At 38.8% G+C, this 18,419-nt stretch overlaps 1 protein-coding gene across 1 annotated transcript in view; it reads left to right on the top strand.

Moving 5' to 3' along the window:
• plrdgb (PITP-less RdgB-like protein) overlaps positions 1 to 18,419 on the top strand; it is a 108,641-nt gene that overhangs the window by 58,901 nt on the left and 31,321 nt on the right. Inside the window, exons 4-7 of the mRNA XM_017704396.2 lie at positions 5,135 to 5,205; positions 7,432 to 7,652; positions 12,463 to 12,652; positions 14,761 to 14,883. Of these exons, the coding sequence (XP_017559885.1) occupies positions 5,135 to 5,205; positions 7,432 to 7,652; positions 12,463 to 12,652; positions 14,761 to 14,883 (605 nt within the window). The remainder of the gene's footprint in view (positions 1 to 5,134; positions 5,206 to 7,431; positions 7,653 to 12,462; positions 12,653 to 14,760; positions 14,884 to 18,419) is intronic.

Below are 18,419 nucleotides of genomic sequence, written 5' to 3'. Positions count from 1 at the left end.
GCATATAAATATACGCTTTATAGTTACAAAAAGCATTCACTGCATGTGTGCTCTACTACAGCGTGGAAATGACAGTGTGTGTCTGCTGTGAACTCGGTGACCAGTTTTAGATGTTCCTGTTCACTGTTCCGTGAGAGGTCTGGAAAAAAAACAGGTCTGTGTGTCTTCACTCCAGCTGTCCTGAGTTCAGCTATGACAATTACATCCCAAACAACCTGATTGTCAACTTGAAATCAAGGCTGCGATGTTCACTCATTCAGGCCAATCACAGGCTTTCGTACAGTGTGCTGTGAATTGTAATTTTGCTGTTTAAATCTGTTTAAAGTTGCAATTAACTGTCTCAGTCAATGACCACCTGATGGCTGATATTATGTTTGTCATAATTATGCAGCCATTAGACTAAAATCCTCATAACAAACATAAAATACAGTCACAAGCCACATGTCAGGAAAACGCAGAACGGGAAGAGTGACCTGCTGATGGGTAAAGAGATATCGATTGAAGACGATGGGAAAATGTCACAGTGATCATCTTTTCAGCCAAAAAGCAATCTTGTACAAATAACTTTACGAAATCGCTGGTGGGGCTCATTAAGGCATTTCCCAAAGGCTTCATAGCCATTTGGCTTGATCTTAAACTGTAATAATGAATATCACTTTATTTTTTAGGAACACATTGGCGGTTATTAAAGTTGTGTTCTTTGTGCAAAAAAGCCTTTGACTGTTTTAAACAGTTTATGTACTGCGCATTATTGATTATTAGCTGTATAATACATAGCTGTCCATAGATTCTGCATAGTTTCAAATGTATTGCTTCATTTCCATTCATAACTATTATAGATATTAAGAGTTAAATAACTTACTAATACTTTGAGATGTTTTCTGAAGTGGCAGTTTTAGTCATCGTTTAGTCACATGCCGATATATTTGTGAAATATTTTGTCTTTCTTGGCAACAAAAATGCCATGCAGAGGTATCAAATTTGTGAAGGAAACTGACTTATTGAGAACATGTTTAGCACTTTGCTTACCTTCTAATTAGTAATGATGAAAACGGCTCTTTAGAGTACAGAACACATCAAGTGTTTGTAACCTTGTAACGGTGTGGAGAGATGAGGAGGCGGATGCATGTGCCAAGACAAGCGAGATATATTAAGGGCAAATCCATAATCAGGGCGAAACGGTCCAGTGTCAGAGAGCCAACATGGAGAACAGGAGGGACAGACATAATGAAAGAAACACAGGATAATCAACACGGGGGCTGGAATAAACAAACAGCACGAGAATACAACACACTTCAAACAGTACATCCAACAAAGACCAGCAATAGACTAGGGAAAAAACAGGGCTCAAATACAAACAGGGATAACGAGGGTTCACAAGACAGGTGGAAAACAGGTGGGAACAATCAAGGGCGGAGTCAAGGAACAAGGGGGCAGAACTGGGAGGAAACAAAACAGAAGCACATGGACATGTAAACAAACGCACATGGAAGACTGGGAGGGGCCAATCGTGACAAACCTGTTAAACTCTCATTAGCTCTAAACTAATAACCACAAGAAGTTACATGACACTATCTAGAATTTAAAGGAATAAAATACAGCAAATTATGCACTAATACATGCATTATACATTAATATATTGAGCTGTACTACACAGCATTGTGACATATAACAGCAACTGAGAGTTAAAAAGGCATAAACTGTCTGAAAAATGTGTATTTGCATTTAAATCTGCATTCTTAAGCAGGGATGCAGAAAGGTATTTTATATTGGGGGGACTAAAATTTTAAGTAGCATATAAGTGATATGCGTGATTAGCCTTTTTTCATTTGAACATTTTTAATCATTTACACCAAATGCCTACATCTTTGCATACCCTTCCCTTTTAGTGCCACAACCAACTTTAGTTTTAGAGTCACACCCCCAAAGCTGGCAACAGCTGTAATTGACTTAAACAGTCCGCGGATAAAGAATGTTTTAAAAAGACAAATTATTACAAAGTTCATATATTTTAATATATTTATTAGCAGTTGTCCTGAAATCTGAAGTTGCTGCAGCATCTCAGCGCTCTTAATTTCCACTTTCCTGTACTTGAGATATTCTGTGCATACACAGTGAAAAACATGGTGAATAATTGTGTCAAATGGAAAATTTTTTTTACATAATTTATATTAGAGTAACTCCTTAAAATCACAGACTTACTACATATTAAGACGTATTATTGAGTAAATACACTGACTTCAATGCAAACTACTGAAGCTATTCTTAGGTTATAGAATTGTGTAATAAACGACCGGCAGGCCCTGGCCTTTTAAGGGGTTAACAAAAATAACTATTTAAAGGTCTAGATAAAAAATGTAAAGTCATTTCAATTCTTTTGGTCCATGTGCTGATACAGCTGGTATTTTCTTGTTAATTTTTGTTAATATGGTATAGAAAATTACTGTCAAAGTAATGCAACTAGTAATTTACTGTAATTTTACATAAATTTTTAATCTGTTTTTACATGACCTTTTTCCAGTCTCTCTCTATGCATTATAAAGCAGGCTGTTTGCTACTGTGCCTTTAAATGATGTAATCTGTGTTCTGACTGGCTGTTCTGCATCGTGCCTAATTAATAAAGCAATCCAGGCAGAAACACTTCTTATAACTTCCGATCAAGTGTAACATCATGACCACCTCCTTGTTTCTATGCTCGTTGTCCATTTAATCAGCTCCGCTTACTGTATAGGTCCACTGTGTAGTTCTACAGTTACAGACTGTAGTCCATCTGTTTCTCTGCATACTTTGTTATCCGTCTTTTACCCCGTTCTTCAGTAGTTAGGACCCCCATGGACCCTCACAGAGCAGGTACTATTTGGATCATTCTCAGCACTGCAGTAACACTGGCGTGGTATTGGTGTGTTAGTGTGTGTTGCGCTGGTATGAGTGGATCAGACACAGCAGAGCTGCTGGAGTTTTTAAACACCTCAGTGTCACTGCTCGACTGAGAATAGTCCACCAACCAAAAATATCTGGCCAGCAGTGTCCAGTGGGCAGCGTCCTGTGACCACTGATGAAGGGCTAGAGGATGACCAAAACAAACTGTGCAGCAGCACATTTACATTTACATTTACAGCATTTAGCAGACGCTCTTATCCAGAGCGACTTACAAGTAGTGCTTTATCTGTCTAGAGAAAGTATCTTTGCTAGTTACCAATAGGTTAGAGAAGAAGGCTGTCTTGAGCTCAGGTACTGCTAGAAACAGAAGTCACTGTAGATGCCCAGATAAAAATGAACAGAGTTGAACACAGAACTCTGTGCTGTACAATACAATACAATACCAGTAAACTACAATACACAGTGCATTCTACAATAAAGTAAACTACAATACACAGTGCAATACAATAAAATATATAAGTGGAGCACAATATATTGCAAACATTACTTAATTCAATGCTCATTTAAGTGCTGTGTAAAGAGATGAGTCTTCAGTCTGCGTTTGAAGACAGCAAGAGACTCTGCTGTTCGGACAGCCAGTGGGAGTTCATTCCACCACTTGGGTGCCAGTACAGAGAACATTCGCAATGCTTGTCTTCCACGCGCCTTATTGGATGGCGGGTCAAGTCGAGTTGTACTCGAAGCTCAAAGGGCTTGTGGTTCGAGATTTCACCGTTGCCATCAAGTAGGTAGGGGCTGGTCCATTTTTGGCTTTGTAGACAAGCATTAGGGTTTTAAATCTAATGCGTGCAGCTATAGGAAGCCAGTGAAGGGAGCGCAGCGGTGGGGTGACGTGGCTGAACTTGGGCAGTTTGAAGATGAGCCATGCTGCTGCATTCTGGATGAGTTGCAGATGCTTGATGGCCTGCATGGGAAGACCAGCCAAGAGCGAGTTGCAGTAGTCAAGATTTGAGATGACAAGAGACTGCATTAGCACCTGGGTGGCCTCTCGGGTGAGGAAGGGTCGGATCCTACGGGTGTTGTACAGGAGAAACCTGCATGACTCAGTCAGGTTCGCAATGTGAGTCGAGAACAATAACTGGCCATCCAGAGTCACACCAACACTTCTTGTCTCTACAGACGGAACAATCAGAGAATTCTTGAATGAGATGGCAAGATCATGATTAGGACCTGTAGTTGCAGGGATGAATATCAGCTCAGGCTTGCTAGGAATGAGCTTCAGGTGGTGAACTGCCATCCATGAAGAGATGAAAAGATGAGCTACTGTCTCTCACTTTACATCTACAAGGTGGACTGGCAAGGTAGGAGTCTGTAAGGCAGCGGACAGTGAGTGGACACAGTGTTTAAAAACTCCAGTAGCATTGCCGTGTCTGATCCACTCAGACCAGCGCAACACACACTTACACACCACCACCACATCAGTGATACTGCAGTGCTGAGAATGATCCACCACCCAAATGGTACCTGCTCTGTGAGGGTCCATGGGGTTCCTAATGTTATGCCTGATCAGTGTATATCAATCATTCAGTTCTCATGACATCACAAATACAAGTAATTCTTAACACCCTATTTCCGCAGCTTAGATTTCCATGTACAGACTGTGTGGACTGGGTAGATAACATGTTGATACTTCAACAACTTTAATACTACATCAAACCATATTTAACATAATTCACGTACTGCATGAAAATACATTAACGGCATTTAATTTAAAAAGTGAGGAAAATTCAGTTTTCTATGAAATGGGCCCAGCTGTTACCAGTAATAACAGCAGCCTGATGAAATGCTTGTTTCATAGCTCACTAAAGCAGTACAGATCACTGAGCTCACTGAAACAGCAGGAAGTGCAGATTGTGAACTTTTCATTGATAGCACATTTGTGTTTGTAAGTAGAAGAGATATTTTACTGTGATTAAATTTGATAAAACCTTACTGTTGTCTTTACATTTGAATAGTAAAGATAAATGCAAAAACAAGTAGTAACTCTTGAATTTTAAGGGTAGCAAAGATGAAGAACCTCCATGTTCATTTTGTCAGTTTTTCATGGTGCAGAAACACACAGTCTCTTGGTTTTCATCAAGGAACCACTGATATTCTGTTGGAACAGCTTCTTCCACTGAACTGCCGCAGAGGACAACATTTGTTTTTCAGCTGAAAGAGTTCAAAATATCTGTTTTTTCACTCTCTCCCACAGAAAGTTTATACAGACTGAGGCATCCTCGTTGTGCACCACAGAGCAGTGTGGATGGCCTGGAGGATATGGAGGTAAGTCTGCTGATTTTTTTTTCCATCTGAAGGTGACTTTGAAGTATACTCCTAAGCTCTAGACACAGTGTGGGTCTAGAGGTGACATGGATGGGAATTGTTGTCTGAAAATGATTACATAGAGTGTCCACATTGGAGCGCGATTGATTACAAACGTCTGCATGATTATTATGTATGGCTGGGACTTTCTAGGAACCTTACTATTAAATATGTTTTTGATTCAATGTGCTGAGAAGTGATTATGAAACAATTCTCAGTGCATCTTCATTTTCAAATCTACTATTGCCTACATTATGACTGGAGCTGAACACCACTGCCACAGAGCCCTGCAAGATGATCCACCTAAGCAGATGTGCAAATATAATATAGAACAGTGTTTAATGTGATGTTTTATGGCTATTATGAAATTAGCTTTTACATGTTAGAGGAAAGCTAATGCTGTTGTACCTTGACATACCCAGACTGCTTTTAATACTATATCATATGTATTCAATAATATATTAAATTTATTGTGGTTCTAGCCTAATTATGGATATTTCAAGATTGTTCCATTCAGGTAACACATTTTTATGCTACAGTTTTACAGCTAATCATTCAGTAAATTGCTGCTGTCGGAAAAAAAACTCATATCTCCATTTTTGTCGTTTTTCAGTTTTTGACAATTTTGAAAATGTCTGTTGCTCTTTATATTTTGTGTAAATTCCATGAAGAATGGACCAAAAGAAATGGCCCAAAATGACTTGGAAAGATGTTTGGTTCCATTGACTGACATTAAAGGTAAAGTAGTTTTTTCCTTCTCCTGTAAAGTTACCCTTTTGGAGATATAAGGTTTTTATCAGACAACAGCAAAGTGTATCCAGCCCTTCTAAGAAGTGAATTCATTTATGGCAGATACTCTTGGCAGAGCAACTTACAGTCTAATCCGTCTACATAGGTAGGCGATGGTAGTGTTAGGAGTCTTGCCCAAGCACTATTATTGGTGTAGCAAAGTTTGGTTGCCCAAGTGGGGGATTGAACCCCAATCCACAGCTTGGAGGGTAGAGGTGTTACTTCACTCCATTACACCAACCACTATTCAGCTACATGAAGGTGCACCCATTCCTGACACGGGTGTTCAGTCACGCACAGCTTCTATCATCTCCATAGGAAAGCAATGCCAAGTGGTGACAGTGCTGTGTGTCATTTAGAACAAATCATCCAACATCAGTACCTGACCTCACTAATGCTCTTGAAGCTGAATGCAGTCAAATCCTCACAGAAATGTTCTAACACAAATGACCTGTTAATACTTTTGTTTTCAGAAGAAACATTGAGTGAGCTTGTATTTACAAACTTTTGAACATTGTATTTAAACTTAAAGCGTATGTCTATTACTGGATTAGCTTGTTAATCTGTAAGCAGTTTGCTGGGGTATTTGTTAAACAAAGGGGTATTTTTACATAGAGTTTGTTTCATTATACATGAAAACCGTGTTTCCTATTTGTGACAGCAGACGTGTGCATTATTTACAGTGAGATTCTGCAATTTTTTCTCCTCTATGCTGGGCTGTGCCAACGTATCCGACTATAAATTCTCTGGATGCACATAAGTTTTTGTTTTTGTATTTTAACAGTAGAATAAATGTAGAGCCCACATCACAGTCTGATTATATTTTGTAAATCATTCAGTCTTTCAAGAGGAAGAACTACACATCTAAAAATGTCTTATTTTTTCACACCTGTTTTTATGGCATGAAAAGATGGAATTGTCTTAATCACATCTTAAAAAGTACCATGTATCTTTCTCTTTATACTGTTGAAAATAAAGGTGCCTAAGAGGCTCTTTAGAGTGATTCCACCTTTTGGTCATTTAAAGAATCTTTTAGTGGTTGCTTTGTTAGAAGAACCCTCCAGAGTTTTTTCAACGCAATTTGTGTCTTCTCCATTTGTAGCATAATTTCACTTATGATGGATAATAATATTAACAATTTTCCCTGTACTTATAAAAAAACAAAGCCACCTGCTATCACAAAACTCCCTCATAATGGAAGGCTGCCGAACTTGCCTATTTCAAAGCTGCTTGTTTCAAAAGAGGTTATTCTATGATGCCGTTCCAAACAACCCATTTGGCACCTTTATTTTTAGGAGTGTACTTTGAGTCAGGTAACCTTGACTGCACCAGTTTTTCTTCTGTTCACTCATCTCTTTCTTTCCATAATGCTCTCCATCCGTACTCACTCTTCTGCAGAGGAAGTGCAGGACACAGCTGTTGATACTGGTTGTTCATGGAGGTCATATTCTGGACTCTGGAGGTGGTGACCCAGGCGGAAAGGCGGGTGACGCTGCCATGCTGGCCTCAGTACTGGAGCGGGTGTCACGGGCTCACTTCCAGGAAGCAGCAGACGGCCTGCTGGTGCGGCTGGTACCCTGCCCGCCAGTCTGTGCTGAGGCTTTCTCTCTCGTCTCTCAGTGAGTTCAGAATGCTTTTTTTTTTTCACTGATGTGGTTTTACTCCAGCAGAAATACATACACTGAAAAAAGTGATGTGCTGGTTAGTTAATTCACACATGTGGATAATTTCCACGTGAATCAACACAATTTGTCTTTACCTACTCTTGGCAGTGATGTGGGGAGATTATTATAATGAAGCACCTTTTGCAATTTACCAAGGCTAATAGTAAAAACGGCCTGTGCACCATTTTATTTTTGGTACTAACATGGCTGCCTTTGCCTGCGTTTAGAGACATACAAAAGAGAGCATTTGAACACATTTAGTGATTTTCAATGGGAAAAAAAACCATCTGAATGTCTGCCATGCGTTTCACTTTATTCTTAATGAAATAAAAAAACGAAATAGTTTTAGACTAAAGATGTTTATTCACTTTAGGTATATTTTTGGAATTTGGTTTATTTAACTATATTTAGGAACATTTTTGATATTTTTGTTTTCCCAAACAATTGTTAAAAACACTCTTTTGGCTTTGCTGTTGCTGCATTGCTAAAGCTGCTTGTCACTTTGCACACATTGTGGCTTGTGTTGGAGATTTGTTACAGCCTTCGATGCGCTGAAGGTGTCTAGAAGGTTACGCTCACCACCAGTTCAGAATCATAAAGATCCTAAATGACCGGAATGTGCTGAGTGAAATTAAACCAGAATTTAAAATAATACCCATTTTCCAAATGTACCTGGCACAGAACTCACAAGAATCCCACAAGAAATGAACATGTCATGAAACAGAAAGTTAAAAAAAGTTTATAAGTAAAATATGATTTCTTTTAATTCTTGATGTATTATGTCAAAATAATGTCCTACTTTCTCAAAACAGTTACGCATGTCGAAATAATCACATGCTTTCCCAAAGAGTAACTAATTTCTTTAACTTTATTTTTTAGTCTTACTGAGTCAAAATCTCTAGAGGTCATTATTTTGACTTAATGGGACACAATTTTCACCAAAAATCAGAGAAGAATAAAATAAAAAATTTTCTTCTAGATGGTGGAATTAGGGTCACAGAAACACAAATGACCTGTTAATACTTTTGTTTTTACAAGAAACATTGAGTGAGCTTGTATTTACAAACTTTTGAACATTGTATTTAAACTTAAAGCGTATGTCTATTACTGGATTAGCTTGTTAATCTGTAAGCAGTTTGCTGGGGTATTTGTTAAACAAAGGGCTATTATTACATAGAGTTTGTTTCATTATACATGAATTGTGACAGCAGACATGTGCATTATTTACAGTGAGATTCTGCAATTTTTTCTCCTCTATGCTGGGCTGTGCCAACGTATCCGACCATAAATTCTCTGGATAGAGAAGAATAGTAGAATAAACATAGAGCCCACATCACAGTCTGATTATGATGTTTTGTAAATCGTTCAGTCTTTCAAAATAAGAACTACACATCTAAAAATGTCTTCTTTTTTCACAACTGTTTTTATGGCATAAAAAGACGGAATTGTCTTAATCTTAAAAAGTACCATGTATCTTTCTCTTTATACTGTTAAAAATAAAGGTGCCTAAGAGCCTCTTTTATTTAATAAATAGTTTAATAATAAAATAAAATAAATATTTTTTTCTCTTCTCCTAGATGGTGGAATCAGGCTTTCATGTGAGCCAAACATGGGTTCATATCTGATCTTACTGTACCTTCAATCTAGCAAATGTAAACACATAGATTGTCATCTCGTCCATTTTCTGTCTATATCTTGTATAATCTGGAAGCTTTCTACATCAATATTCTATCCCCTGTGTACCTGCATCTCATTTATTATCTACCTCAGAGTCACTAACTGCACATACATGCAACAGTTCCTATCAGTTTTATTTAATAACTTATTACTGTACAACTGCACATTGGAAATAGAGTTGGTGTATATATATATTTCATTTTTTCTTCATATATATATATATATATATATATATACATGCTCATTTGCATAGATGTTCTTAGACAACCTGCTAAATTAGCCCCCACTGGTGCAGAGAAGAACAATAATGGCTGATAGAAAAAGAAGTAAAAGAAGTCTGGAAGAATTTTCTCAAAATGAAAGATAAATTTGTCACGCACAGCATATGAAAGTCTGGCTTTCCACAGAAGCACAATGTTCTTCAGCCACTGGAAAAGAAGAGATGCTGCTGTTGATTCTGAAGTAGCAGAATGGTCAGTAAATTGTAACTTTCCATCAATGTATTCTGACATATGGAACTACTCCCTGAATGATTTGTCAGAATGAGCTAATGTTATCCTTATCACTAAAACTCATTATGTTATATTGCTAAAGTTGACCACCGGAATATTCAAAGCCAAATCAGTTTCTATTAAAGTATTTAGGAGTCGAATTCAAAGAACTATTGAACATTCGGCAGCTCATCCTGTGACAGAGCTACATACGTTCATTAGCTCACTACGTGCAACTGATTAATTAGCGTAAAATATACAACTTAATTTGTAAACATAGTTTTCATTTTGAAAAATGCTGTCTGCTCCTCCTGAAAGCCTGTTCACATATAGCTGGTCTACTAAGCTGGCCTGTTAAAATTTTAGCTCTAAAATATATGCAGGGTTAAACAAATCGCCACAGTTACAGTCCACATTTAAGCTGATTAATAGATTATCGATTTTTCACATCATGTTTCAAAATATTTGTTTTTGCAGTCCTAATTATCATAGATTTTTTACATTATGTTGCAGATTTTTAAATCTTTAAATCTTCTAAGGCCCATGTGTCACACAAAGGACACCGTGGGGCCCGATCAGGCCTGTAGCATAATGCTGTTTGGCCTGCAAAATTATCTTCATTTTCTATTTATATTAGCCCATTTCATAGTGCGCTGCACTACAGTCTCCATCATGCACTGCAGCATAATGTGCTGTATAATGTAATGTAGCCTATTGTAACGTTCATAAGCCTGTTTGTTTATTTATTTATTTAAATATTTCAGGTATTCATTATGTAACATTTCAAGGTTCATTACAACTGCCTTCATTTTAATGTTGGTGTTTTGACGTATAAACATATATGGTGGATAAACAGTGACCAGCTCAGGTTATAGCAAAATGATTTTTAACAATAAAATAAAAACACAGACGTTCTCTGGCCAGCAGATTTGTAGAGGTTTTTTAATATGGCCCTTTTACTGGTTGTGTTTTTCCTTTTTTCTACCTTCAGCCTATAAAACCTCCACTGTCAAAGGCTTATTTTTAGTGGGGAATGGCATCCACCAGATCACATCAATGGCTTTCTCTGTTGGTACACATATGCCTAAGGAGAAAGCTAACGGAGGCTTAACAATCTCTCTGTGGAGTTCTGTGATCGATTATTAATCAAACTGCCACTGTCTGGAGCAGAACACAGGCGTGATCTGAAGAAAAACACAACATCGGGGATACAGGAGCTTTACTGCTTTAATTAGACATGCATTTCTCTGCGTGACTGGAAGTTTGAGCCTTTCAGTGTGAACTTTCTTCCTCCACTTCACCCACTTCTCTGAGCCTTCTCCCAGTGGATTATCCCCAACAGCTTCTGCTTAGCTCTATTGATCTTCACTTGTAGTTTTGCCATTGAGCTAAGATGCTGTTGAAGACCTTGGCTGCAATTGCCTCATGAGAAACCTTCCACATTCTACCTATTTAATCACCTCAGTTCATTTTAGGTGCACTTTAGACTAGGGCCCATTAACATTACATTGTCAACACATATTAATTTTAAGGAGGCAGACAGTATAATTTAATATTGTCAAAAACAGTTAAAAACTCCTCAATTAAACAGTCCTTTACTGGCTGATATCCTTTACTGGCTATATTGGAAACATAATCTCCACTTGCAGAGAAGATTATATATAAGATAATCTGCTTCCATACAGAAGGGGAAAGTCAAATGAAAATAAGTGTGAAAAGCAGGATGCAAATTAAACAGCTGGTGTTCAGAGCAAAGGATTGGGTATCTCAGAATCCAGACCAACATGACTGCAAATACTTGGATCATGAGAAGCAGAAAATGCAACCTACTTCTGAGACTGGACTTTGGAGGTGTGGGGAAAAAAAATCTGTAGATTTCCAAAGTTCTTTGAAAAACTGAAAAAAGAAAGGAAACTGGAATAAAGGCAAATTGTAGATGCATTAGACACACAGAATGATATTATATAAATCTAAACAATGGCTGGATTATCAGTTGCATACACTTCTTGTGTAAGAAATGCTACGTAACTAGAAGTCATCCAGCCATTACGGTAACGGTGGCTGCTGAGCCACTAAAAGTGAAACTTATCAGACTCTGTTGGAGAAACATTACTTGCACAGTGCAGTAGCTCTTACAGTTAAAAATGAAGACCCTGATGCGTTTAGTGCCTGCTGCTCATCATACAGCAAAAAACACAAGAACCATAATGCTATTTTATCACCCAACAGATGTATCAGCTGGGCCCGACTCTATATGCCTTACAAACTGTCATCCTGAGTTCAGCGACTTGGATTACTCCTCATTATATGCGGCATAATTGAAGAGTTGTACGGTGTTACCATCTTTGTAGTAGTGTTCTACTACACATGGCAGACTTGTACTTCTCTAGAATACTTAAAACAAAACGTCTCCGCTGTACTTGGTATTCAGCCCACATTGGCAATGGACAGATTATGTTTCAGTGCACAGTTGAATGTGTCGAAGGTTACGAGAGTTTCATAATGTTTTTCTGCTGCTGAGGTCGGTGTTATGCATACAGCCCTGACTGTTGACAAGAACACTTCAGGGCCTAATGTTCTTCTTGTTTCCTTTGTAGTTTGAATCCATACAGCTATGATGAGAGCTGTGTTTCCAGTAGTGTGGACCATCTGCCATTGGCTGCTCTCCCTATCCTCGCCATTGCTGCTCCACGATACCAGGATGCTGTGGCTTCAGTAATCACTCAGGCCAATCAGGTCTACCACAACTTCCTTCAGTCTCCAGAGGGCCTGGGCTTCTCTGGGCAGGTACACATTACTAGAGAGTGCAAATACGCTCAGAACCTGCAGTGTTAGTGGCCAGTAGGGGTATAAAAAATTCAATTCTTGATGGTGCCTATTCAGCTGAATTGATTTTGGAATCAATTCTTATGTATTATTATGTAGGTAATTTTAATATGCTGTGAGATCTTAGCACCCAAGTGACTGCATCACACCAGTGCCATTATCACACAGTATAGCTCTCGCTCTTGTCTATTATTGCACAATCATACCACTGTTCATTCTGTCCTCACAGTGTGATAGGCTGAGACATTCTTCAAATGTGTGTATCTCCCAGTAACAGCACCCTGAACAAATCTCTTCAAATATCACTCTGCCTTATTTGCCTGCACAACAACCAACTGTGGAAACAGTAATAACCACAACTTCAGTACCAGTAACTAGCCTGTCAGAGCTATACTCATTGAGCACTTTATTAGGAACACATGTACTCCTACTCATTCATGCAATTATCAGAGCATAAAATCATGCAGATATGGGCCAGCAGCTTCAAGTAATGTTCACATCATCCTTCAGAATGGGGATAATTGTGATCTCAGTGATTTTGACTGTGGCATGAGTCTCTAAAGTTTATTCAGCAATAAAGCAATAAAGAAAAACATCCAGTGAGTGACAGTTCTGCAGACGTGTTGATGAGAGAGGTCCACAGAGAATGGCCAGAGCTGACAGAAAGGCTATACTTACTCAGATAACCACTTTGTACAACTATCGTGAGCAGAAAAACATCTCAGAATGCACAACACACTGAACCTTGAGGTGGATGGGCTACAACAGCAGGAGACCACAATGGGATACATTTCAGCCAAAAACAGAAAGCTGAGGCAGCAGTGGGCACAGGCTCACCAAAACTCATCAATGTAACAACAACAACCAGCTGTTAAAAAAAGAATACAATAATACAGAGTGACACTTAAAGTCAGTCACATTACCACATAACTGTGGCATAAAATCTAATAATACACTCAAGGCTGTGTTGTACTGTGACATATTTTCACTGGTGTGCATTGTGGCATAAACATATTCATTTGTCTGCATCATATCGGTGCCAATATCTCACAATATAGCACAATCTTTAGTGTGTTACACCACAGTTTCACTATTGGCATTTTTGGTAGGTTTTTACACAGTGATGATACAAAAATGAATGAACAACAGTGTTAATTCACATATTATGAATGTTTATTCACAATTTGTCCATGAAAAATAGTTCCATTAAACAGTCTACATTCTAGCAGCTGTTATAGTAATCCAGCTGCATATGGTACAGTGACACGTAAAGAACCAATGTCATGATTTTAAAAAAATTTCAATGTATTATATAAACATCAGTGACGTTTTAGCCCGTCCATTCAGTTCATATATGAACAAAGCTGCTAAAAGCTAGTTTTTAGTGATCTTTGTAATCCACTTTTATGTCATCATAGTCTCAAAAGCTAAAAACAAATACCAGTAACGACACTGTGGTACAGTATACTGAAGGTCATTTTAGAGAGAGAGATTTTGGCACCAATGTGCTGCAGTCATTGATGTGCTACATGACCTCGAGTAAATTACCGCATAATAACACATTATAATCGATTCTGAAATTCCAAAATCAATACAGCTGAACTGCCACCAGCGGTGATGGAATGGTTTTATACACCTGCTGGCCACTGAGCTGCCCACATCCAGATTGCATGCGCTTTTTGAATTTTGTGCAGCCAGTCATAACATAGCTCAGTCACAAATGGGTTATTCTCATAAACATGTCTGGGACAAAGCTGGGACCTAACTACAAAAAAAAATGTAAAACTTTCTAATATTAAAAGTTTATGTTTGTACTTTTTAGATTAGCTGAAATGCCTGTGTTAAAGATTTTTATAGGCCATTTTCACATGCCTGGCAGGAGAAACTCTGCACAGAGACAGGCATGTTAATTAGGCAGAAATGAGGCCACTGAATCAAATGAAGCAAAGGCATTATTAGTGTTATTAGCATTTCTCACACTGTGATTACACATTTTGGCAGAGTCTTTGCAAACACTGATTTGAGTGTGTAATATCAGTCTCCTTTCTCACATTCTGTCGTTTTCTCAGGTGTGCCTGGTGGCAGACTGTGTCGGTGGAGTGCTGTGTTTTGATGCGTTGTGTTTCAGCGGTGACAAACAACACAGAAGTCCTGAAGCTAACAGCAGAAACAACAGCACTGAGAGCCTTAAGGTATCCACACACACACAGAAACAGACACACACACAGACACACACACAGACAGACAGACACACACACACACTCACACACAGAAACAGACACACACACAGACACACACACACAGACACACACACAGACAGACAGACACACACACACACTCACACACACACACACACACACACACACACAGACAGATACACTCACACACACACACACACACACACACACACATACACACTCACACACTTGTTTTTACACAGATTCAACATCTGGATTGGGTTGTACCAAGTTTGCATATATACACTCACCGGCCACTTTATTAGGTACACTTTTGGTTGCTTATTTGACTTACTGTTGCCTTTCTATCATCTCGAACCAGTCTGCCCATTCTCCTCTGACCTCTCACATCAACAAGGCATTTTCGTCCACACAACTGCCGCTCACTGGATATTTTCTCTTTTTCGGGTCATTCTCTGTAAACCCTAGAGATGGTTGTGCGTGAAAATCCCAGTAGATCAGCAGTTTCTGAAATACTCAGACCAGCCCGTCTGGCACCAACAACCCTGCCATGTTCAAAGTCACTTAAATCACCTTTCATCCCCATTCTGATGCACTGTCTGCACTTCAGCAAGTTGTCTTAACCACCTCTAAATGCATTGAGTTGCGGCCATGTGATTGGCTGATTAGCTATTTCTGTTAACAAGCAACTAAACAGGTGTACCTAAAAATAAATTTGGATGCACCACAGATCCTTAAATCATGTCTTAACTAGTAAAACTAACTAATGCATATGTCACTTCAGCATGGAAATGCGACGGCAGTTGGATCTGACTTTTTCATGGAAAAAATATCCAGCCTAGAAGAAAATGATGTGTACGAGTTAAACTGAATAAAAAGTATGTGTAGCCATTGTTTACTCTTTAATATGTCCCCAAGACAACCAAATATGCAGCTGAAAAAATGCATACAAATCTCTGTGTGTCTGTGATTGTATGAAAGTCAGGGGTTAAACTGGGATATCTGAGGTAGAGGATCTGGTTGACGGGAAAACCATCATAATCATAAATGTTGGCTACGAAATATATTGAAGAAAAAAAATTCATTCACATAAAATATGCTTAGTGAGTGAAGACATGTTCAGGTTAGCTACCTGGTGACATTTTTATTATATTTTATTATATTATTATATTTTATGGATATAAACTTGAAACCTCTGTGATAGGTGCTTTAGAATGACTTAAAATGAGTTACAGCAGAGTAAACCAGCAGCAATAATCTGTGCTTAAAGGTTGAGTCATAATGAGCTAATTTATCAGTTCAAACAGCATGAAGTAGCAGAAAGGCTTGAAAAAGTGTTTATATGATGGTGAAAGTTAGCATAACGAGGAGGCGCTGCTTCACAAAATTAGATTTATATTAAAAGGCAAAACAAACAAACGAAAATGAGCTTTGGACACAGAGGGGGGCAGATGGGGAGAGTAGCTGTGTAATGGATGTGAGTTGCTGTGGTTTATCACATGAAATGAGATCATTCATTTGGTGAAGATTGTATTGCAAATGATTCACATTTCCATCAAATATTAATACTAGAGCTCAGCTTTGCTTTCTGTTCACAAGAACTAAAAGCGCTGGAGCACTCTGTTCATTTCCAGACTGCCGTGCAGTGTAAAGCAAAAGTCTCCACAAAGCTGGCAAATCGGTAACGTCACTGCAGAGTCCTGTTCATAACAATACATGACACCTGCATAAGGTTGCTATGATAACTGACATAAATGACAACCCTGCATAAATGTTTAGAAATGCTTATTCTAGTAGGCATCATCTGTCATAAAGACCACTTTTAGCTAACTGATGAAAACATAATGTAACCTTAATAGTGACTGACGTCTGTTGGAATAAACATTTAGAAATATTAATGTAAGGTTATGTCAGTTGTCATGACAAGCTTATGTGGGTGTCACATAGTCATATGAACAGGAGATTGCAGTAATGGTAAAGTAGTAGTAAGTGCACTGAGTGCTGTTGCTTTTACTATTATTCCATTCACAGTCATTTTTGTGGGTCCCAATGGGCTTCTCTCTCTCTGTGTCTCTCTCTCTTCTCTCTTTTTTCTTTTTTCTCACTTTCTTTCACTTTTTGTCTGTCTTTCTTTTTGTCTTTTTTTCTATTTCTTTCTTTCCTGTTTAAACTGACTCTTTTCTCTTATCCTCTCTCTCTCTTTCACTCTGTCTCTTTCTTGTTGACTGTCTCTCTTTTTCTCTCACTCTTTCTCTTTCTCTCTCTTTCTCTCTGTCTGTCTATTTCTTGTTCACTCTATTTCTCTGTTTCTTTCTCTTCTCTTTTTTCTTTTTTTCTCGCTTTCTTTCACTTTTTGTCTGTGTCTTTTTGTCTTTTTTTTCTATTTCTTTCTTTCTTGTTTACACTGACTGTTTTCTCTTATCCTCTCTCTCTCTCTCTCTCTCTCTCTTTCTTGTTGACTGTCTCTTTTTCTCTAACTCTTTCTCTTTCTCTGTCTATTTCTTGTTCACTTTGTCTCTCCTCTCTCCTTTTCTGTCTCTTTCATTCTCTATTTCTGCAAATGAGTTAAATCTACAAAACAAGTCTTTCTTCTTCTTCTTTCTGCTGCTCCCTTTTGGGGTCGCCACAGCGGATCATCTGCCTCCATCTTGCCCTATCCATTGCCCCCTCTACTTTCACACCAACCATCTCCATGTCCACCTTCACTACATCCATAAACCTTCTCTGAGGTCTACCTCTTCTCCTTCTACCCGGCAGCTCCATCTCCAACATTCTTTGCCCAATATATCCACTTTTCCTCCTCAACACATGTCCAAACCATCTCAACATGGCCTCTCTGGCTTTATCTTCAAACTGCTCCACCTTCACTGTCCCTCTGATCTGCTTTTTTCTAATCTTGTCCATCCTTGTCACTCCCAACGAAAATCTCAGCATCTTCATCTCCGCCACCTCCAGCTCAGCCTTCTGTCTTTTAGACAGAGCCACAGTCTCCAAACCATACATCATAGCAGGACGCACTACTGTTTTGTAAACCTTCCCTTTCACTCTTGCTGCTATCCTTCTGTCACACATCAGCCCTGACACCCGTCTCCACCCACTCCATCCTGCCTGCACCCTCTTCTTCACCTCTTTTCTACACTGTCCATTGCTCTGGATGGTTGACCCAAGATATTTGAAGTTATCCACCTTTACGACCTCTACTCCTTGCATCTTCACCTTTCCACCTGCCTCCCTCTCATTCACACACATTTATTCCGTCTTGTTTCTATTGACCTTCATTCCTCTCCTCTCCAGTGCAAACCTCCACCTCTCCAGATTCTCTTCCACCTGCTCTCTACTCTCACCACAGATTACAATGTCATCTGCAAACATCATGGTCCATGGAGCCTCCTGCCTGACCTCATCTGTCAACCTGTCCATCACCATTGCAAACAAGAAGAGGCTCAAAGCTGATCCCTGATGTAACCATACCTTCACCTTGAAACCATTTGTCACTCCAACTGCACACCTCACCACTGTCTCACTATCCT

This window comes from Pygocentrus nattereri, chromosome 16, assembly GCF_015220715.1.
Source record: "Pygocentrus nattereri isolate fPygNat1 chromosome 16, fPygNat1.pri, whole genome shotgun sequence".
NCBI classification, from domain to species: domain Eukaryota; kingdom Metazoa; phylum Chordata; class Actinopteri; order Characiformes; family Serrasalmidae; genus Pygocentrus; species Pygocentrus nattereri.
Note: the sequence above shows the minus strand (reverse complement) of the source record. Positions and strands in the feature narration are given on the sequence as shown.